Source organism: Anabrus simplex, chromosome 1 (assembly GCF_040414725.1).
Source record: "Anabrus simplex isolate iqAnaSimp1 chromosome 1, ASM4041472v1, whole genome shotgun sequence".
Lineage (NCBI taxonomy): Eukaryota > Metazoa > Arthropoda > Insecta > Orthoptera > Tettigoniidae > Anabrus > Anabrus simplex.
The window spans coordinates 389,186,403-389,210,702 of NC_090265.1; the positions used below are offsets into that span (position 1 = coordinate 389,186,403).

General features: G+C 38.6%; 1 protein-coding gene across 2 annotated transcripts in view; it reads left to right on the forward strand.

Moving 5' to 3' along the window:
- Positions 1–24,300, forward strand: part of LOC136856825 (protein argonaute-2) — a 467,999-nt gene that overhangs the window by 236,963 nt on the left and 206,736 nt on the right. For both annotated transcript variants that reach the window (XM_067134979.2, XM_067134978.2), the window contains exon 12: positions 12,909–13,050. In XM_067134979.2, coding sequence (XP_066991080.2) covers positions 12,909–13,050 — 142 coding nt within the window. The remainder of the gene's footprint in view (positions 1–12,908; positions 13,051–24,300) is intronic.

Sequence of the window (24,300 nt, forward strand, 5' to 3'; positions counted from 1 at the left end):
TTTCATCAATTTATCTAATACAACATTTGATGATGAAGAGATCACTATTTTGTCAAAAGGCCCTAAACACAACTGGCCTAATTATAACCCATTAAATGTTGCGAAAACACTAATAGTAGAAACGGAAACAGCGATAAAGAAGATGCCTCATGATATACAAGATGAACTCAGACACGAAGCCAACAAACAGCTTAAGAAAACCTTTACATCACCTATCCAAAGCATGACCAAATCTCAACTTAAAAATAAAATTAAAGATACTCATACTATCGTCACGAAAGCAGATAAAGGCAACACCACTGTTATTATGAATCAAACAGAATATGTATCCAAAACCAAAATGTTTTTCACAGACAGCACTTTTACAATAATTAACAAAGATCCTACACAAACTATCCAACGGCAATTAAAACAGACGCTTAAAAACACATCATTTCTTTTAACCGACAGTGAAAAAAGCAAACTAATTAAAATGAACCCAGGACTTCCCACCGTTAAAGCACAACCAAAAATACATAAACCTAATATCCCGATACGTCCTATAGTAAACTACAGACCGAGCCCATTGTACAAAGTAGCACAATTCACTCAACAATTTCTTAAAAGACACTACACCTTTAAGTCTAGAAAATCTATCAAGAATACACTACAACTTATCAAACAACTGGATGACTTTACACTTCAACCATACCACTCTTTACATTCGTTTGATATCACTAATATGTATACTAGTATTAAACCAGAAAAACTTCTTAAAATTATCCCTCAAAATTTGCATAACCATAGTCAACTTAGTCAACTTGAGATCACTGACTTTATGTCTATCTTGAAACTTTTAATCAATAACAACTATTTCACCTTCGATAAAACAATATACAAGCAAGACGGCCTAGCCATGGGATCCCCAGCCTCCGGCATTTTAGCAGAAATATACTTAGATTTTTTAGAACATACAAAAATTGACAATAACATAACATTTAGCAATATACATCTTTGGTCCAGGTATATCGATGATGTATTTATTATTATGGACCAACGCACTACAGACGCAGCTACCACCTTAACGCACCTCAACACTATTGATACAGACATAAAATTTACACTGGAATCCGAATCCAATAATACTATTAATTTTCTTGATCTCACTATCACCAGACTTCTATCTTCCTTCAAATATAATGTCTACAGAAAACCTACACATACTGCCACTACAATACAAGAAGACTCTATTCACCCCCTAAGCCATAAACGGGCCACTTATAATAGCTTAGTACATCGAGCATTTAATGTCCCAATGTCGAAATCAGACCTCAACAAAGAATTAAATACCATACGCAATATCGCAGCTCATAATGGATACAACAAGAATTTTATAGAAAATATAATTAGTAAATTCAGACATCGCCCAAAATCGAACCTAATTAAAGAAGCTACTAAATCGAAATCTTTTTCAACCTTTACCTACAACCGTAATATTCACAAAATTACAAATATATTTAAGAAACAGAAAATTAACATCTCCTTCAAAACTAATAACAGAAATCTAGATATCCTATACAATTCTAACTCAATCAATACCTCTAACCCTTCTGACAAATCAGGCGTCTACAGATTTCACTGTAACGACTGTCTCAGCACCTACCTTGGACAGACCGGTAGATCGTTCAAAATTAGATATACTGAACACGTAAATGCGATAAAATACAGAAAATTTTCCGCAATAGGCCAACATATACATGATTATAAACATAAATTTTATGGTATGAATAACGACATAGACATTATTGAAATAATAAACAAAGGCCCCATACTCGATTTCACCGAACAATTCTACATCTCACTCGATCAATACCATAACCCAAATTTTAACCTTAACGATCTCTCCGAAAAACCTACAATACTTTTTGACACTTTTATCAAAATAATGAACACTCTTAAAATACCAAAAAACCGATCCATCTTCAAAACAATACACAACACGCTTACATATTTCCCCTACCATCGCACGCGCCCACCTGATCACAGTCCCGCCTCTACCGCGTTGCCTCCTTCCCCTAACTCAGTAACTCCGCCCCTCCCTGCTCCCTTCTAGGCCTCGTCTCTCCTCAGCCTGTCAGTTCCACTACGTTCCGTCTACCATCAACTTGGCACCTGAGGTGAGTTTCTCATTCACCAATACTTCGCGAAATTTAACTCCCTTTCGTTTCTTAAATACGGTAACTTTATATCGCGTTTTATTTCTTATAGGTTCCGACTTGGATCAGGATCCCTTCTAGTCAATTTATGTAATCACAACCTACAACATAAGATCTACAAGCACCATTTTAGCCAGGACCTTTGTTACTTCTCAGCAAGATGATATACAACCACATGTCGACATGTATAATTGTTTAATAGGACTCGCTGATCATCTACATTATCAAGCAGTGACCCATTCAAATTGTTCATTTCTACTTATATTGATATTTTACATAATTATCTGCTCCTCAAGTCCAAGTTGTAGCTTCAGCTGAACTTTACCATATATTTTAAGTGGAACACCATTAACTAAATGTTTTATCAACTTTTAACCTGTAAAACATGGCTATATGTCCCGAGTGTTAAAAATACCAAAACTAAGCCTACAAACATATTACTATAACCTCAGCTGTACTGTATCACATATTCTAAGTGGAACACCATTTAACTAAATGTTTGAACACTTTAACTTGTCAAACACAGCTATATGTCTTGAGTGCCAAAACTCCATAGATTTACACCTATAAACACCTCTGCTATAGCTATAATATAACAGCAAGTTTTTAACACGTTATTTTAATTAGAAATTTTATAAGTGTACACCCTACAGGACTATGATTTTCTTAAATCGTGATTTTTTACTTGGACATGTTCACACCTTTTTGTAGATAGATAATGTATAATTTTATATTCACTGTTATATCATACCTGAAGTATTGTAAGGTTTATTGTCCTCGATTAATTGTTCTTGGCTGATGATGACAGGTACACTGTCGAAACCGGTCCCGAGTGTATAAAAATGTGAAGGTTTAACTGTAACGTAAAACTGTCACATAATATAATGTATTGAAAAGGTGGAACTTATTGTACTTTCCTTTGATGCGCAGTTACCTTCACATGGCAGATGCCGCCCACCCTCATCGGAGGGTCTGCCTTACAAGGGCTGCAATCGGCTAGTAATAGCCACACGAAATTTAAAAAAAAAAAACATCTTGTTAGTTCACTTGCCAGCTAGAGAATAAACTTCTTCAGCTTTATTTTCCTACCCTTTACTTGCTTGTAAATGACCCTAGCAATGACAGCTTTTAGGTCTACGATATTGTAAAATGCAGCACCCAATGTTTCCTGCTGTAGTAGAAAGTTACTCTTTAGGCTTCTTCTGTCATTCTGTGCTCATTGCCAAGAAGGACATTCGTGTTCTTGTTCATTTGGTAGACTGTCAAGGTGCACAATGTGTTCGCAATCTGTTGCAAGATGGTTGTAAAGTATAATTCAGACTTGGACTTCTTTGCCTGAGTTGGGATTTATAAATGGGGTGGATTGTTTCCACCAGCAAAGTTTCCTGTCTTCGAGCTTCTTAGCATGTTTGAGAGATGTGAAGAAGCTGTCTGTCATCGTGTATCTTCATTGCTTTATAAACTGCTTCATGAGGCGAAGCATGGCGTACTCTCCCAGTGGCTGCTTATCCAGACGCACGTCAAGGTTTCCAAGGTAGGAAAAATCATTAGAGATGTATTTTGTGGCCACATGTGCAGCAATCCAGAATTTGAGTCCATACTTGTCAGACTTATTTGTCATAAATAGGGTAAATCTGAAACTGGTTTTGCTGGTAAGTAACTGTAATATTTTAACCTGGGCATCAACAGTGAAGGCAATTTTCCCAAATTTGTCCTAGATTCCTGAGACAACAGGAAACCTTTTAGCTGGCAGATGCTCAGCTCGGGTTGATTTCTCATCGAAATGTATTACTCCGAGAAGCTCTCGATTATATCTCGACATTATGTCCTTCCTGAATATCTGTCCACCAAAAGATGACCATAGGTCGCTCACAGACACATCTTTCGAACACACGACACCACGGTTATGCATAATAGCAATCATAGCCTACAACTCCCCTGAGTGTCACGGACCAGTTCTTTCTCACTTGCTGAGTAATCATTTTCACTGATGAAACACCTCACTGAGATTGAGACATTTGAGGCAATTTCGGAGGCAGATTAGCACTTTTGACTTCTTCTGCTGATAGTTCATCCTCTGTGTCGTATGATCTTCATCTTCACTAGTCTCACTTGTCTCAAGCAAAAAGTCATCATCAGAATTGAATAGTTCACTTTCATATTCAACATCTGAATTTTCTAGCATTTTCTAGACTATCATAGCACAACAAATCTGTAAAAAGAACACTCTCTAAATAATGAGATAAATACAATAATCCTGCTAACTGAAACATTCATCAGGCAGCATCAGCTCAGCAATACTGATAATCCAAACTGGGTACACACTGTTGCTAGACAATGCAAAATGCTGCATTTTAATAAGGAATTGCCTGCTGTTCAGGCTATGTCATATCAAAAATCTATGAAAATATATATATTTTGCTGGGTGCAATAAATCACCATAAACAGGACAAGCAATAAATCACCATAAACAGGACAAGCAACTGTGAAAAGTCAAGATGTTTGAAGAGAATAATATAAGATTGTGCCCATTATTACACCAAAATCGAAAGTGGGTGTCATTTTGACCCCTTCTGCTGTTTTAGCGTTAAGTCCCTGTACCTGCAGGCCTGATTGTGAGGGCGAATGAAGTTCATTTTCAGCAGTACGTACTTCCTTCACTGTTTTTGGGAACAGGTTAGTGGATTTTTCATGTATGCCTACGTTTTACACAAGAAACTTAGATTGGCAGATATAAATGCAAAATCATTTTTCAAAAAGCAGTCTTTCACTAACTCTTTTAAGAATCCCAACGGACAACCAGTTGTTTTTATCAAGTCCATTCACAAGGGGTGAAAAACGTTCAAAGTTGTCTACGTAGTTTACCACAGCGCTAAGCCATGTACCCCACCGCGTGACAATAGACAGAGGAGGAAGCGCAGGACCTGTGTGTTTTTCTTTAAACAGATCGACCCTTGATTGTACTTTTTATACAGACAGTTTTGCCATTAGACGTGGATTCGAACCCACCCTCTCCCTAATGCAAGCTCACAGCAATGTGATGCTAACCGCACAGCCAATTTGCTTGGTCTTTAGGATACTGAGCCCTTACAGTTTCACATAATCTATCTAGAGCATGAACAATGCAAGTTACTTGTATCATTTTCAGAAAGCTTGCAGAAAGAACTTTGGCTTCTTTTCTAATGTAAGTTGCTCATTCAGTAAATAGAAGCAATACATCGTCGTATTTTACACCTTTTAGCGAAAGTAAGTGCATGGCTTCATTAAACAACTTAGCTACGGTGACATGGTTTACAGCAGGCATTTCTTTCTGTGCTAGCAAATGACTGTTCACAAGCAGTTTTGTCATTCATGACCTCATCAAAGACAACATTTCTTACTTTTCTGCCACATGAATAATTTATTGGTTTCAACCTTGCTCACCCACAGTTTTTCGCTATCACAAACTGCCCAAATTCTTCGTAAAGTTTCTTTTTAACATTTTGTGAGATAATTTTAAATTATATGGATTCATCTGAGGGCGTAAAATGAATGTATCGTTTTAGTAAATTTCTCAGTCTTGGATTATTTATTTTGCCAAGAGGAATGCCGGTGCAAAGAAATGTTCTCTATACATGTAAATTTTACTGGAATTGCGGTATTTGGATGGCCCTACATTTGAAGAAGCTGGTTCATTTATTAGTAGTTGTCACGAACGCACATTCAAAGCAAACACAGTGTGCATATTTCCAAACAAATGCTGGGTTACTTGAGAACTTTGCTCCAGAGTCCTGCATTGATGCCCACCACGCAGCAATCGCAAACCTATGGACTCCAGCAGCCTAGCCCGTGCAGTGTCGTCATCTTCTGACGTGGCAGCTTTCTGGCCCTCAGCACTGGTCCCACTCAGCACACCGCAGTCCACCACACTGGGTGGACTGAATAGTCTGCCTTGACTACTTCCTGCCATTAATCAATCAATCAATCAATCAGTCAATCAATCAATAAATACTGATCTGCATTTAGGGCAGTCGCCCAGGTGGCAGATTCCCTATCTGTTGTTTTCCTAGCCTTTTCCTAAATGATTTCAAAGAAATTGGAAATTTATTGAACATCTCCCTTGGTAAGTTATTCCAATCCCTAACTCCCCTTCCTATAAATGAATATATGCCCTAGTTTGTCCTCTTGAATTCCAACTTTATCTTCATATTGTGATCTTTCCTATTTTTATAAACGCCACTCAAACTTATGCGTCTACTAATGTCATTCCACGCAATCCCTCCACTGACAGCTCGGAACATACCACTTACATGTTATAAATCTCATGTTTAGGTCCATATTGAAAAGTACAATGAAGTCAAATAAATATTAAACAATTTATTATAAACTTCACTTGAAGTGAGCAACGGAAACATCTCCTTACCAGCTTTAGTATGTATTAATGCTCCTTTTGGAATTATCAACTACATTTTTTATTATTATTGTAACATTCAATCTGTTTAAGATCCAAAGTTTCCTCTAGTATATAAACTCACGACTATTTGTATTTTAAACTCTATTAAGGCCTCTTTTCAAGAATTTCTTAACTACACATTCAAGAATATGTATAAATTTACGAATATTTGTATTTCAGATTTTATTAAGGCCTGATATTAAGAATTTTATAACTATTGTCAAACCATTTTGCTCATTTCCAACATTTTCCTTCACAATCATATGTAATTTAATTACAATCAGGTAACTGATTAATCAACTTTCAGTTTTGAGTTTAAAGGCTGAAGATGCCCTTAATTAAAGGGCGAAACATGTCCCTTTAATTTTATTTAATTCATAATTCATTATCTCGTTATGTATTGAACAGGTGGGATAAAATAAACTTTAATATTTATTTGACTTCATTACATACCACTTAGTCGAGCAGCTCTTCTTCTTTCTCTCATTTCTTCCCAGCCCAAACTTTGCAACATTTTTGTAACGCTACTCTTTTGTTGGAAATCACCCAGAACAAATCGAGCTGCTTTTCTTTGGATTTTTTCCAGTTCCTGAATCAGGTAGTCCTGGTGAGGGTCCCATACACTGGAACAATACTGTACTTGGGGTCTTAAGAGAGACTTATATACCCTCTCCTTTACATCCTTACTACAACCCCTAAACACCCTCATAACCATGTGCAGAGATCTGTACCCTTCATTTACAATCCCATTTATGTGATTACCCGAATGAAGATCTTTCCTTATATTAACCCCTAGATACTTACAATGATCCCCAAAAGGAACTTTCACCCCATCAACGCAGTAATTAAAACTGAGAGGACTTTTCCTATTTGTGAAACTCTTAACCTGACTTTTAACCCTGTTTATCAACATACCATTGCCAGCTGCCCATCTCACAACATTTTCGAGGTCACGTTGAAGTTGCTCACAGTCTTGTAACTTATTTATTACTCTATAGAGAATAACATCATCCGCATCCTCTGATTCGACTTCTTTACTCGTATCATTTATTCCTATTTGTGAAACTCACAACCTGACTTTTAACCCCGTTTAACATACCATTGCCTGCTGTCCATCTCACAACATTTTCGAGGTTACGTTGAAGTTGCTCACAGGTTTGTAATTTATTTATTACTCTATAGAGAATAACATCGTCCGCATCCTCTAATTCCACTCCTTTACTCATATCATTTATGTATATAAGAAAACATAAAGGTCCGATAATACTACCTTGAGGAATTCCCCTCTTAATTATTACAGGGTAAGATAAAGCTTCACCTACTCTAATTCTCTGAGATCTATTTTCTAGAAATATAGCAACCCATTTAATCACTCTTTTGTCTAGTCCAATTGCACTCATTATTGCCAGTAGTCTTCCATGATCCACCCTATCAAATGCTTTAGACAGGTCAATTGTGATACAGTCCATTTGACCTCCTGAATCCAAGATATCTGCCATATCTTGCTGGAATCCTACAAATTGAGCTTCAGTGGAATAACCTTTCCTAAAACCGAACTGCCTTCTATCGAACCAGTTATTAATTTCACAAACATGTCTAATATAATCAGAAAGAATGCCTTCCCAAAGCTTACATACAATGCATGTCAAACTTACTGGCCTGTAATTTTCAGCTTTATGTCTATCACCCTTTCCTTTATACACAGGGGCTACTATAGCGACTCTCCATTCATCTGGTATAGCTCCTCCGACCAAACAATAATCAGATAAGTACTTCAGATATGGTACTATATCCCAACCCATTGTCTTTAGTACATCCCCAGAAATCGTATCAATTCCAGCCGCTTTTCTAGTTTTCAACTTTTGTATCTTATTGTAAACGTCATTGTTATCATATGTAAACAAAATGTTCACTTCACACTTCTGTCCAGATCGCTGCTATATGAATTCTCATGCACTAATGACAAATTTTAAACTATGCTAACCGCAGTTTGAAATAAAATTATAGATCTCTCCTGCACTGAAATAATAATAATAATAATAATAATAATAATAATAATAATAATAATAGAACACAAACAGAAATTTCATTAGAAACTAATATTCGTCTGCTATTAACTGAAAATTGATCTAAATAACACAAATACTATTAAAAGTGGTGGTGATAATTCTTTAAAGGGGAGATACAGCTGGCAACCATCCTCTATTAATGCTAATAAGGGAAAAAAAGATGGTAGTGATCCGACAGTTCGAGAAATGAACATATCAGTCGAAAGAAAGCAAGGGGCATGAAATTGAAAGACTCCCTAGGTTTTGGACGCCCCAGTTCGTTGGGATCGGAAAAGAACAAGAGTTGACCAAGGGAGGTCGGATAGCATAGATGAAAGTGGTGAGCCTGGCACAAGTGAGTGGAAGCAATGCTAGGGCTCAGCTGTGGGCCCCATGGTTGCCATTTCACACTCCCAAGTTAAAGTTAAGAGTCAGTAGGACCCCTTCTAGTCAACTCATACGGCAGACAGGGAATACCGTGGGTGTTATTCCACCACCCCCACCTGCAGGGGGTGCATATTCAAGGGACCTATCTTGCATTTCTCAAAATGAAATAAAATTCAAACTGAAACTGAAGACGGCTTTTACTTAGTTTATGTGCGTAGTTTCTTGGCCTTTGGTTAATGGGTTTGGAGTTATTGTGAATAATAAGAAAAGCAACATTGTCTCGGTGCAGAAGAGACCACCAGAAATTTTTCTTTGATGCTGAACTTTGTTGTAGCCATGAAGACGCTCACATGAAATGCTATTAATTGCGTACACTGTTTTATTTACAATTACATACACTTTATACACATGCACTTTGCCTTTGCTGGTGGGACCTAGTGTTTACAGTGCACTATGTCTTCTGGTATGGGCTAGAGCAATTTTGTTACTTTCATTGACCTGTCTCGGCTTTATATTTGGCTTTGACGAAATGAAAGTGACTGAGGTATGAGTGATGCTAGTAATGCCATTCCATCTACAGCCAGTCCCTGCTATGAATGGTGTGAAAATATTGCTCATAGGGTCGGTTGGTGCATGCATTTCAGTGGGCTTGGCAGACCGATATTTAATAGCAACTTCTGGCTCGGTGAGGAAAGCAACGGGGAAACTACCTCACTCCTCATTTCCCTAGTACGCCTCTTCAGTGATGCGTAGGCCATCTATGACAGCTGATGGCGGAGCTGTTGAGGATCCAACCAGCCTTCGGGCTGAGGACTAAACATACACATGCACTAATAAACTGCCATCCTGAACAAAAACTGCTGTGAAGAAGAAGAAGAAGAACACTGCAACACTTGCATATCAACCAACTACCAACACAACTACTTCACATACTCGTTTAACGAGTTGCACTCACAGCTCTCACTAAAACAACTCCACTCAACCCTCAAGACTGCCTCTTTATATACATTGCCTGGCCAGGCTTCTAGAAGAATATGACACAACATGTTTTCTCTTAATGTTGAGAGTCTCCAATAACATATTTACAATGAATGGAATTTTCTGTAACTCTCTAGTTCCAAAGATACGCTCTTTCTGGACTATTACCATGTGTTCCACAACATTGCATTGGATTTATACATCATATATATAGGTACTGTAATAATAAAATGTATGCTATTAATTATCTGTTCTTACATTAAATAAACTTGTATTAAAATACATACAGCAGGTGTTTCACGACATAACCTCACAAATAATTCAATCGTGATTTATACCAAATAAAGTCCGAACATAACTACATAAATAAATAATAATCATCATTATCGATATTTCCATTATTTACCCATGGATTAGAGAATTGTTTCCAAGTTACACTAGTCCATTACACTTGCATCAACTTGACGCTTGCCTTTCTTGGCGATCTGGTGAAATTTTGGATCATTTTGTCCATTTGTCCTCCAGTAGGATGCTATATATTCTTCCACTGCACAATTTTGATATAAATATCTTTCCAGCCCATCTGTTGTAATAGGACCATCTTCACCGTCAGTCAGCAAAGCAGATTTCTTTCATTACTTTGACAGATTATGGCATTGTTTGGAGTTTGATGACCCGGGAAGATTGGAATGTTCGTCATTCATACACATCTTGTTCAGGTCATTCAGTACACAAAATGAACGTTTTTCCCATCACTGTCAACTACAGGCTTGAATACCGACCAAATACGACTCGTTGGCTGAACGATCAGCGTACTGGCCTTCGGTTCAGAGGGTCCCGGGTTCGATTCCTCAGCACCACATATCGAATGCATCTATTCTTTTCTTATCAGCCTTTATTAGAGTCCAGTTTTCAGAGCCATAGGTCACAATGCTCCAGATGAAGCTCGTAATGAAATGCTTTCTTACTGGTAGGGATATTGCCTTGCAGGTCAACAGGGTTCTTTTTATAATGAAAGCTTCTTTAGCCTAGGCTATTCGAGAACAGACGTCCTTTTCACACCTCCCATCAGATGCAATGATGCTTCCCAAATAACTGAACTGATTTACTTGAGCCAATTTTTCTCCTTCCAACCAAATATTAACATCCTGTTTACCATCCAGAGTACATTTCGTTATCTTGGTTTTTGTTTTGTTAACATTGATGTATGTTTTAGTATAAGTAGATCATTCAAGTTCTTTAGTGAGGTCTCTATCTTTCTCTCAGTTTTAGCTATGATGGTAATGTCATCTGCGAAACGTATTGTTTGTTATAGTTGGCCACTTATTTTTATTCTATGGGTGGAGGTGACTGAAAACTCTTACATTGCTTCTTGTAAATACATATTGAATAATAGACGTGACAGACCACATCCTTGCCTTACTCCTTATTTTTGCGTTGATTTGCTCCTTTCTTATAAGCGCTGTCTGGTTCTTGTACAGCTGATAGATGATTTTTCGATCTCTGTAGTTCACTTTCAGACGTCTAAGGGCTTTAAACATAATATTCCAGTTAACATTATCAAACACTTTCTCTATATCTCTGAAAGTAATTAGGATGTTCTTATTGATTCTTAGGTAAGGTAAGGGTGTATTCTGCCCGAAGGCAGGTTCGAACCTCCACAGAGGTGTGCCTGAGCCAGAGTTTACGTGCGGTAGAGTGGCCAGTTCCTTTCCGCTCCTCCATTCCCTTACCCCCACCAACAGTGCGTGGCAACCCATCCAAATCTTGACCATGCCCAATGTTGCTTAATTTTGGGGATCTCACAGGATCCCGTGTTTCAGCGGCTACGACCGTTGGCTTGATTCTTACGGCTTGTTCAGTAATTGTTCTAAGTCTCAGAATTGCTTCTCTTGTCCCTCTGTTTCTTCTAAACCTGAGAGATTTTCTTCTTTTTTTTTTTTTTTTTCTCAATGCGATGGTAAACAATTCTTGTAATAATTTTGGAGGCATGTGTTACCCGGCTTAACGTCCGATGATCTTGACATCTCTTTGCATGATTACATTTTGGGATAGCTGCCAATAATAGATAAGTAAAATTAAAAATCCACCTTTTCAATACTAATATTAAATCAAATAAGTTATAACATTTATTTGGAGCTAGTTTTGATGCTGTTGCTCGTCATCTTCAGCCAAATATGAGAACGGGCAATCATAAATATACGCATCATCATTAAATCAATGCACATATAAACACACTCAGTATGGGACTTATGATGCCCCTAAAAGTATCTGGAGAACTAAACTTCAAATTGTCACAATTTCAAAATCTTGAATTCACGATCAGAACGACACTTAACACAATATACTCCTTTTCACTCAAGTTAGAACTTTGAAAGTACTGTATTGAGTTCGACTTAGAACTGTAAGATTCTCAAATAAATAAAAAAAATTAAAAAACTATTTTCATAAATGGAATGTTATACAAAGGTCGAACCACATATTTACAGAGAAACTCTATAACAGAAGTTCGGTAACAAAGGCATTGTTGTTAATGACTGTTCTTAACTTTGATTTTTTCCCCTTAAAACAACCACTGAACGAGTTGGCTGTGTGATTGGGGTTGCTCTGCTGTGAGCTTGCATTCGGGTGATAGTGGATTCAAACCCCACTGTTAGCTGCCCTGAATATGGTTTTCCATTTTTCCCCATTTTCACATCGAGTAAATGCTGGGGCTGTATGTTAATTAAGGCCATGACCACTCTTAGCCCTTTCATCTCCCATTGTCACCATAAGACCTATGTGTGTCGATGTGACGATGTGGAAAAAAAAAAAAAGCAAAAGCCACCACCACCCCTATTAATGTACTTGTCTCATATTTCATTGTAGGTTTTCTTTGGAGAATGGCCAGAGAATATCTGTTCTGGATTACTTCCGTTCTGAAAAAGGAGTTCATCTTCAGTACCCAAATATGCCTTGCCTACATGTTGGATCTATGAACAGATCAAACCCTATCTATTTGCCAGCTGAGGTAAGTATTTTTTGACTGTCATTTACTCTTACATTTCTTTGAAGTTATGATTTACAAGGGTCATTCTGAAATAATAGTAATAATTTTGTGTGGCTGTTGGTAGCCTGTTCCAGCCCTTATTACGCAGACCCTCCAGCAAGTGTTGGCGTCATCTACTGTGTATAAGAAACTGCATATAATTGTAGTGGGGGAAAGTGTTCTGCCTGGTATAGGGGTTGTAGGGTTATTGAGGACAGAACAAACATCCAGCCCGTGAGCCATTTATGGTTAAAATTCTCTGACCTGTCTGGGAATTGAACCAGGGGCCTTCTGAACTGAAGTGCACTATGCTGATCATTCAGCCAAGGAGCCAGACATTCTGAATTTAATGAATAACAATTTTTATTAACCAGGATTAGTTATTATTGGAAAATCACATTCATTATTTCAGTCTACAGACTCTGTTGTTCTGATTCTGTGCATATGTTTTTCTTACCATTCTGCAAGCTTGAAAAATACTGTTACAGTAAAACTCTGTTTACAGCTGCTTATGCACTACTTCCTGTATGACCTTAGTCAACCTGTTGTGTTGGCCATGCATTAATTCACTTTAAAAAATGGCAAAGGCAATATTCAGAAAGTGCCATGTAGGAAGGGTGCAATAGGACTTCCCATCCCATAACCCCAATATTCCACCCTGGTGAACTGAGTAGAGTGAAGGTGTGCATTGTTGTTTTGAAGGATGATCATCCTTCCAGGACACCAGCTTGTGAAGTGTTTGCACATAACAAGTAGTTACGGTTTATCTAGTTGAAGACATTGAACTGGAATGTACCTCACTACACCTTTTTTGCTGCCTTATTTTGTCTGTGAATTTGTGCCATCCCATGCTCTGGTATTATGACTTTCATTACCTGTTATAGTACTCTACAAAACTCGTCTGCATAGTGATCTTCATGGAGATTGCTATTTTTTTGAGCCAGACACAAAGCCTGTATGACAGATGGTTTAGTTACTTGTTTAATGCTGTTTGACCAAGTGTAAGAGTACATCCATGCTCTTTTGTCAGGGTCGTTTCTTGTGAAGATAATATTTTCTAAGTTATCTTCTCCACGTCAGACTATATGGCCTAAGAACTAAAGAATCCATTGTTTAACCTACATATTATTGCCAGCCTGGTTTTGATCTTAAGCTCCTCTAGAGTAGAATTATTTGTTCAGAATGCTGTTCAGGGTCTACAGCAAAGCATTCTTCTCCAACACCATATTTCAGAGGAGTCAGTTTTCTTCAAATCTCCAGCATGGAGAAGCCAAGTTTCTGACATGTAGATGAATACTGAGAATACTATGGAACTAATACTGTAAATACTATGGAAGTAACTACTCTCATTTTTAGTTTCATTGAAATGGTGCAATCCTTCCATACATTGTATAATTGCATGATACTGCTCTTAGCTAAAACAATAATTTTTCTGATTTCAGTATCCAGTTCCTCTTACTAGAAATGACTGAACAAAGGTATAACATTTCTGTAAAAGGCCAACACATTCATTGTGGTTAACGGTTTTACCCTGTCAGTGTGGAAGAGTAACAGGAAGGAAGAAAGATCAAGAAACGCCTTAGTGGAATGACAGGATAAAAGATATAGTTAAACGGAAGAAACAAGCTTGGAAGAAATGACTGAGAAAGAGAACAAGAGAATGAAAAACAGAATACAGTCACTGTAAGGAGTGCTCCATGGTGGTTCAAGAAGAGAAAAAGAAGTGTGGGCAAAAATTCACTGAATCTCGGCAAGAAGATATACCCAGAAGCAAAAAGATTTTATTCCAGTGGGTAAAAAAGAAGAAAAATCCAGGTGAATGTACTAACTTCATTAAAAATTAACAGGAGGAAGTGGGGAAAATACTTGGAACAGGTTTACAACATGCAAAATACCTCGGTACGAGGAGAAATCAAAGAATCAGATTTACTGCAGATGGAAGATAAGGAAAACGAGGTGTCCATGGCAGAGATTGAGTGGGCCGCTAAAAGGATGAAGCGAGGCAAGGCAGCTGGAATTGGCGAGGTCACCATAAAAATGATAATAGCAGCAGAAGCAATTAGTCTGTAGTGGTTGTATAGACTCTTTAGAGCGATATGGAGACAAAAGACTGTTCCAAAAGAGTGGACTAAAGGGGTCATTATACCAATTTTCAAGAAGGGAGACAGGTCCGCTATGTGAAAATAACGGAGGAGTGACACTGATACCTCATACAGCTAAGATCCTTGAAAGAATCTTTGTTAAACGAATAAGAGGCAGAGTAGAGGGGAAAATAGGCAGGACACCAGTATGGATTCAGAAGAGGCAGGTCCACATTTGACCCAATATTGACATTGCGTCAAATGGTGGTGAGGTATTGGGAACATGGAAAGGACATGGTAGTAATGTTTCTAGATATTGAAAAGGCATATGACACTGCCCCAAGAAATTTGGTATGGAAAACATTGACTGAGGCACAGATTGGGAATGAAACAACGCATATGCTAATAGCATTGTATCAAAATTGGGAAAGCTGTGTTAGAACCAAAGTGGGTCAAACTAAATGGTTCAGAGTTAGGACAGGCTTAAGACAGGGAAGTGTATTGTCTCTCTTACTCTTCACTATCATCATTGATGTAGTTCTGCATAATGTCGGGGAGAGGATGATAGGCTAGTAAGTAAAGTCTATGCTCTTTGCTGATGACATTGTAGTTTGGGGGGATAATGAAGAGGAAGTGCAGAAACAAGTTGATTTATGGAATGAGAGATAAGAAATTTTGGAATGAAGATTAGTGCTGAAAAAAGCAAGACTTCGATCATGACAAGAGGTAACAGAAAATCCAGAGAGTGATAAAAATAGGAAATGAACCTCTTGAAGTAGTGAAAATTTTTAAATATTTGGGCAGCATGATGTCACAAGATTGAAATTTGAATGGAGAAATTGATTTAATAATACAGCAGTCTGCAAGTTTCTACCTGTGTGTGAGAAACATGGTATGGAACAAAGATGTGCCAATGAAGTGCAAAAGGTTTCATACTCGTCCTATTATAAACCTATAGTGACCTATTCTTCAGCAGCCTGGGCATTAACTAAGCGGAACCAAAGTAAAATACAAGCAGCTGAAATGAGGTTCTTGAGAAGCATACAGGGAAAGGCAAGATAGGATAGAATATGAAATGAGGAAATAAGGAGAAGCATGGGAGCGTGTAAACTTCAAGAAGAGATTGATATAGCAAAGCCGAAATGGTTTGGATACACAATGAGAATGCCAGGAGAGAGAATACCAAAAAGAACATTCATGGATACAGAGACTGCAAAGAGGCCTAGTATGAGATGGAGGACCTCTGTTGTGGACTGTTTTGCAAATAGAGAAGTCGATAGCAGTAAAGTACTAGAAAAGAAGTGGTGGAAAGGTCGAGTAAGGTGGACGGCTTTGGTACACTACCCTACCCAGAGAGAATCTGGAAAAAGGAATGGATGAAGAAGTGTTTTACATAATGGGGTGAGGAGCTCTTTCATATCCTTTTCATCAACTGTGATGAGTGCATTGTTGTCTGCATACCAAAGATACAAGATTTTTTTTCTGCTGATAGGAAATCCACCATTCCATCCATCAAGAATGGGTCTCAATATGGTTCACTATAGATATTGTTCTGAATAAAACGCTGTCTGTTACATCAGTCTAATTTAATTCAGGATGACCACACACAATCATATTCATGCATGAGTTACTGCACTCCACTAATTGCTGCCTATTTACAAATCTCTCACTGCAGGATTCCTGCTGGGCAGTATTTACCTGGCACAGGCTATATTTTTTATTGAAAGACTTCGCCCTTCACTTTTGCTCCTCATGCTCAGTCACTTGGCACGTAAGAGCTGCATGGAGACAGGTTTGAACACAGGGCTGCTGATTATCTCAACACATGACAGCTGTTCCTTGTCTTGACTCCAAAGGAAGACTGCCACTCATGCAGTCAACACAGTTAATTCGCATGGCTGCTCCACTCAGTGACCTACTTAACACTGATGACTAAAAACAGTGGTCACATAATGGCAACAACTCAACAGTGCTAATCACCACTACGATACTCCTAAGCACAATGACAATTGACACTGCTCCAGTTCTACTGCCATCAACTGTTTCACACGCAGACTCCACGACGGTACACAAACAGCTCGCTGAGTGAGTGGTGGTGCCTCAAGGTTGTGGTGTAGTATTAGTACGGTAGTGGAGAGCTGTAGTGCTGGAGAAGAAGACCCCTCGCGTGGCTGTTTCGAGTGCTGCACTGCACGGAAGATGATAGCATGCTAAGATTTGAAGTGATCTTGACAGCACTGTAGACGGGAACTCACTGCGAGGGCTATTCCCCAACCACTGAAATGTAGCTGGAAACCTACCTGGTCAGATCTGGCCAGCACGACTTTGAGGCTTAACCACTTGCCAGATTAATTATACAGTACTCCATTCTGTACACAACGACACTCTGACTCCGGTGGGACACTTGTCAAAAGCGAACACTACTGCATCCCACTTCCATTCCAATACTCCACTACTGACTGGTAGAACACCCACTGTACACTCAATGCTCCAACACAAAACAACAGCAGCAGTGACAGCCAGCTCTATGACTGTCTTCCTCCAACCACTGACTCTCTGCTTGCCACTAGGCTCCTTTTATATTGCTGGTAATGGTGCTTTAGAATCTTCAAAGCTTGGCTAGAAATGGTATGTACGAGTTTTGTCTTCGGGAACGCACACAAGGAAACCAGACGTAGAGAACAATAAGAGGAGAAAGGCTGTTGCTATGTCCTCAGTCAGACTGGGAGCTCCTAGCTGACTCGCTAATTCCTTCCAGCGAATACTGAAAGGAGCTAGTACAGGTGGCTGGCACGTAACATTGCCCGCACATCACAGTCAGATTTCTTCTCAGCTGTTCTTTGGAATGGTGCTGATCGGTCCAGATGTAACGTCTTCATCTTCCATGTTGGGCTCCATCAAACCCGATAGATGACCACTCAAATATCTCGCTCTCCACATTCACACTACATGGCCTTCAAAAAAGTCATGCAATAAATCCTCTGTGTTGGTATTCTACAGGGATCAGCACAAACAATCTACTCTGCAGTACATAATATGAATATTTGAAAAATCCTTACTTCCTGTTGATTGATATAAAATTGAAAACAAATGAAGAGCACTACCTCTTCATAATACATTGATTTTATATAGTTCTGCAAGTTACATTTTTGGTCTCATGGCGGGTTGCCGGACAATTGCGGTCACTGATATAAACTTATGCCCACTCACAGAAATTCCCCAGTTGTCACAGGCATTTATGATCACTGCAGGAGGGGGTGGGCCTCATTAAATTAATCTCGGGGTATCCCCGCTTACCTGCCGAGCACCTGCTCACTCCTTGCAGATCAACATTTTTCCCTCGCGGGCATTATTTAGAGATTGATACTTTCAGCCACATAAACCATTCTATACCAAAACTTCCTGGTGTGAGCACCGTATTTGCTATTGTGTGCTGTAATGGAGTTAACAGTTACTAATCATGGAAATCGTGTACGTTACAGAGGTTATGTGTACAGAAAGTATAGAGAGAGTCAACCTGGTATTGTCAGCTGGGTGTGTCTGAAGGAGAACAAGTGTAAAGGACAACTGAGGACAAAAGGCGATGAAATACTTCATACTGTCGTTCATCAGTGTGGACCACTTGAAGAAGCGGCTTCCAAAGTCTAAGCTATACATAATTTTATTCGTGTTGAGTGAAATGATAATTTACTGGGCGAGTTGGCTGTGTGGTTAGGGGCGCGCAGCTGTGAGCTTGCATCCTGGAGTTAATGGGTCCGAATCGCACTGTCTGCAGTCCTGAAGATGGTTTTTCGTGATTTCCCATTTTCACACTAGGCAAAAGCTGGGGCTGTACCTTAAGGCCACGCCACTTGCTTCCCGTGATCGCCATAAGATCTATCTGTGCCAGTGCGATGTGAAGCCATTTGAAAAAAAATTATAGTTTAGGGAAAGGCGTAAAATGCAATTCTCAAATAAATATGTTATTAATGGTCCTATTCATAAATAGGACAGAACTAAAGTTATATATAATGGAATTTACGATCATTTATGTCTTGTAAATTTTTACCGTATTGGCTGTAACAGAGATATTATTTTCAATTTTTGTTGCTAAGTCCATATCAACACCACAAGGCAAATGGGTGAACAGAATTTAATGAAAATCAGAATTTTTAAATATGTTATTGGACCTATTGAAAAGTATTACATACCATAACAGAAGTTATAGAGAATACAAGTTCCAAATTTATGTCTTATATGGTTTTTACCATGCTAACTATGATAGTAGAAAACAAGTGAAACTCCTTACGTTTCGCAGAGAACTTTACTCCGCATCTTCAGAAGAAAATCTCAACTGTTCTCACAGAAGTCTTCTTCAATAATGAAAGTTTGATTTTAGACATTAGTAATACAAGTGTAAGTGGTACATTCATTCGTCACCATATGGCTGACTGGTACAGCGCTAGCATTCAAAGCAGAATCAGTCTGGGAGGGTACACCCACATGAAAGTATGACACTGACACAAGCCTGAAATGAAACATCTGGTGATGAGGAATGTGCGTATTGGGAAAACACCGAAATAAAATAATAATAGTGAAAGTACAGGGAAGAGAACTACCTACGTGAATCTCTAATGACTGACAGCCATGTACTACTTAATTGATAGCCAGTGTCCCTGTTGAAATTCCACAGCTTCCCATATAATCCTGGACTTGTAGTGTCTAGTGTGGGTAAGAGTTCGAACATCTTGGAACACATTATGACGCGATGATAGGACGTGCTGAACTATTGCTGATTTGTCTGTCTGTCTTTGGTGTTCCTTGATGCGAGTGCCAATGGACTGGCATGCTTGGCCAGTGTATACCTTGCTGCAAGTACAAGGAATTTTGTACACCACAGGGTGTAATATTGGGGACAATTTGTCCTTGCTTTTAATTGTATCTAAACTGTGAGCAGTTTTGGTGATGGTGCCAAACACAGTTTTTATATTGTGTTTGCGGAGGACCTTGGCAATTCCGTCTGTGGTCTTGTGTATGTAAGTTAGGTAGGCAGTTTTCTTCTTTCTGTGGGCTTTGCTTAGTTGTCCCTCTGGAATACACAGCTCTATGAATATGTATATCATTGTAACCATTACTCTTGATAGTGACTTCGAGTGTGTCCGTCTCGTCCTGGATTCAGAAGTGAAAGGAACTGCCTACCTGCCTTAAATACCTTGTTTTCTTGAAATGACATTAGCCCAAAAGCCCATATCATGTCTACAAGTACGGGCCGTGAAAGCATCCACGTTAACATACTTCATGAATTTGTAATTACTTGGCAAAAATGAAACACAAAATGGAAAATTTTAAATTCAAATAAAATATAAATGATGAGGTTGGGCACCACCTGCGAAAGATTTACGGGAATAATCGACTCTGTAGAGCATGAAAGAACTACTTCTCCCAAGGCAATGGTCATCAGGCTGACGAGGCTCCAAACTTGCTTCATTACCATACTTGGTGCTATTTTATTCTAAAAATAAATTTGGGTAGTATGCCAGGTTTTTCCTTATTCCACCAACAAAAGAAGCCACACTTCAGATTGATGATTTCCTATGGATAAGACTACTGCCAATTCTTAACCTTATTTACTTGAACAAAATAACACTATCACCATGTTATCAATTCATCATGTGTTGTAAGTATACAAAAAAAAAAATCAATTCCAGTCACCTCACTATTGTTAATTAAGCCATACACCTTCACAATGTAAAATGGCTACTGTGTAATTAATAAATGGAAGATAGGAAAACTGAAAAGGGTCCACCTTTTCAATACAAAAATGTTATAGTTTATTTATAACATATATTTGCACTTGGAACTAGTTTCGACGCTGTTTGGCGTCGTCATCAGCCAAAATGTGGGAAATAGGCTAGCATGTAGGCATTTATATTACACAAGGCGTTACATTAAACAATACACATCTTACGAGGAGATAAAAACAGGGACGAATGTAGAAACAAATGCATCGTTGAGAAAGCAAAAGTTATACATATTAAAATAACCTTAACCACACATCTTGCAGTGCAAAAATATTTGCCTTGAATGATTCCTGAATAAAAACGCACGCGCGCACACTTCTGAAGAGCCAGCAGGCAGGAAAAAGTAAGGTGAAACCTTAAGAGTTCTTCTGAGAAGAGTTCATCATTTTTTCTATGTTCCGACTAACTAATGAAGTCTCCCTTGAGTTCCTGATAAACATACACAACAGGAAATTCTCCTTCACTCTCAACAATAGCTATAAAAGACCAGCGGTAAATTGTATTTTAAATACTGTGCAGAGATGTGAAAGCATGAACTTGAACATGATATAACTTCTTCATTTAACCACCTTTGAAAGTCTCTCTCTATATTACATAGCTCCATTAACACTACCATTCTGTAGATGCACAAAATAATCTTGTAATCTTCACAGGTCCGGTATTCAGCTTGACAAGAATATAAAACACAACGTTAAAATAGCCTTTTGTACTAACAATAGAAGCACAGAGATCCTACACAACTCTTCATCAATAAATAAAAGTAGTCCTTTTTCTAAATCAGGTGTATATAGGTTTTCTTGCCAAGACTGCAAAAGTTCTTACCTAGGGCAAACAGGACGCAGCTTTAAAATCAGATATGCAGAACATGTCATTGCCATAAAACACAACCGTTTTTCCGCGGTCGGCCTACATATAAAAGAATTTATGCACAACTTTACTGAAATAAATCAAGATCTTGAGGTATTAGATATTCTAAACAAAGGTTCTTTCCTAGACGTCACTGAAAACCTCTATATTCATTTAGACCAATATTTCAATCCCAACCTAAACTTAAATGATATCTCAGAGAAACCAAAGATCCTATTCGACTTTCTCATTGAATTTTTCAAAAACATGAATATCCCGAAAAACAGATCTGTCTTTCAGATTATGCATAATACTTTGTCACGCCACACACTTTCACCACATCACCCTCCATACTTCCCCTCCTTCCACTCCTCCTCCTCTACCGCTCCTTCCCTCTCCCCTCCTAATCCAACAATGGCCACTCCCCAGACCTAAACTATCCAACACGCTCTGTTCCTCTTCATCTCGCGCCATAGCTTTACCGCCTCATGTCCCGCAATAAACATCATAGAAACCTGCCCCCACCCTACACATAACACTGCAACAATACACCACAAATACTGGCACAGTCAACCTCCAAACTCTCAGAAAACGTATTCCTTAATACCAATTTTATATTCTTGTCGAGCTGAATACCGGACCTGTGAAGATTACAAGATTATTTTGTGCATCTACAGAATGGTGGTGTTAATGGAGCTATGTAATATAGAGAGAGACTTTCAAAGGTGGTTAAATGAAGAAGTTATATCATGTTCAAGATCATGCTTTCACGTCTCTGCACAATATTTAAAATGAAATTTACCGTTGGTCTTTATAGCTATTGTTGAGAGTGAAGGAGAATTTCCTGTTGTGTATGTTTATCAGGAACTCAAGGGAGACTTCATTAGTTAGTCGGAACATAGAAAAAATGATAAACTCTTCTCAGAAGAACTCTTAAGGTTTCACCTTACTTTTTCCTGCCTGCTGGCTCTTCAGAAGTGTGCGCGCGTGCGTTTTTATTCAGGAATCATTCAAGACGAATATTTTCGCACTGCAAGATGTGTGGTTAAGGTTATTTTAATATGTATAACTTTTGCTTTCTCAACGATTCATTTGTTTCTATATTCGTCCCTGTCTTTATCTCCTTGTAAGATGTGTATTGTTTAATGTAACGCCTTGTGTAATATAAATGCCTACATGCTAGCCTATTTCCCACATTTTGGCTATTGATGACGCCAAACAGCGTCAAAACTAGTTCCAAGTGCAAATATATGTTATAAATAAACTATAACATTTTTGTATTGAAAAGGTGGACCCTTTTCAGTTTTCCTATCTTCCATTCTCAGTTCAATACGGACAAAAATGAAATTCTTAGATTTAAATAATTAATAAATAACGACAAGCATGTCATATTAGTCTCAGAATGAACAAGTAATAAACACATGGCCTACGGTTTCATCTACCCAAAATCAGTTTTTTTTTCCCTTTTACAATTGGCTTAATGTCGCACTGACACACACATCTTATGGCGATGATGGGATAGGAAAGGCCTAGGAGTGGGAAGAAAGCGTCCATGGCCTTAATTAAGGTACAGCCCCTGCATTTGCCTGGTGTGAAAATGGAAAACCACGGAAACCCGTTTTCAGTGCTGCAGACAGTGGGGCTCGAACTGACTATCTCCCGGATGCAAGCTCACAGCTGCGCGCCCCTAACTGCATGGCCAATTTGCCACGTAAAATAAGTTCTGTCCACAACAATGTATTACCTGCATTTTACACATATAAACCACCTCACACACTGTGCATTACCTCGGAGAGGAATAAACTAGAGTATGACTGACATGTGAACACTGTGTAGCGTCTTCCGCAGAATACTTACTTACTTACTTACTCCATGGCTCTACAGTTCTTTAAGGACCTTGGCCTCCTTGACCACAGCTCTCCAGTCGTCCCGGTCTTCAGCACGCCTACGCCACCTCCTGACTCTTAACGGTCCTCAGATCAGTCTCCACATCCTCCAGCCATCTCATCCGGGGCCGACCTCTCCTTCTCCTGCCCCCAGGGTGTCCTGTCAGTGCTTTCCTTGGAAGTCTTCCCTCCTCCATCCGTTGTACATGCCCCAGCCATCCAATTCGTCTCGTTTTGATTGATGTCACCAAGTCCAGCTCCTTATACAATAATCTTATTTCTTCATTTGTTCTGATTCTCCATAAATCTCCCTCCTTCACCGGTCCAAATATCTTCCTCAGTACTTTCCTTTCCCACACATTTAATCTCCTCTCTGTGGCCTCAGTCAATACCCATGCCTCACTCCCATACATAAGCACGGGTTTAATTATTGGTTTGTAGAGAGTCAGTTTTAATTTCCTGCTTAAGTTTTTACTTCTCAGAAGGGGATACAGTGCTCTGTAGGATCTGTTGGCAGCCTTAATTCGATTTACAATATCTGTCTCAACTTTTTTTTCTGATGTTATTACTGAGCCAAGATATGTGAAGCTATCTACTGCTTCAAAGGTGTAACCATCCACTTGGAGTTTTTCAGTGTTC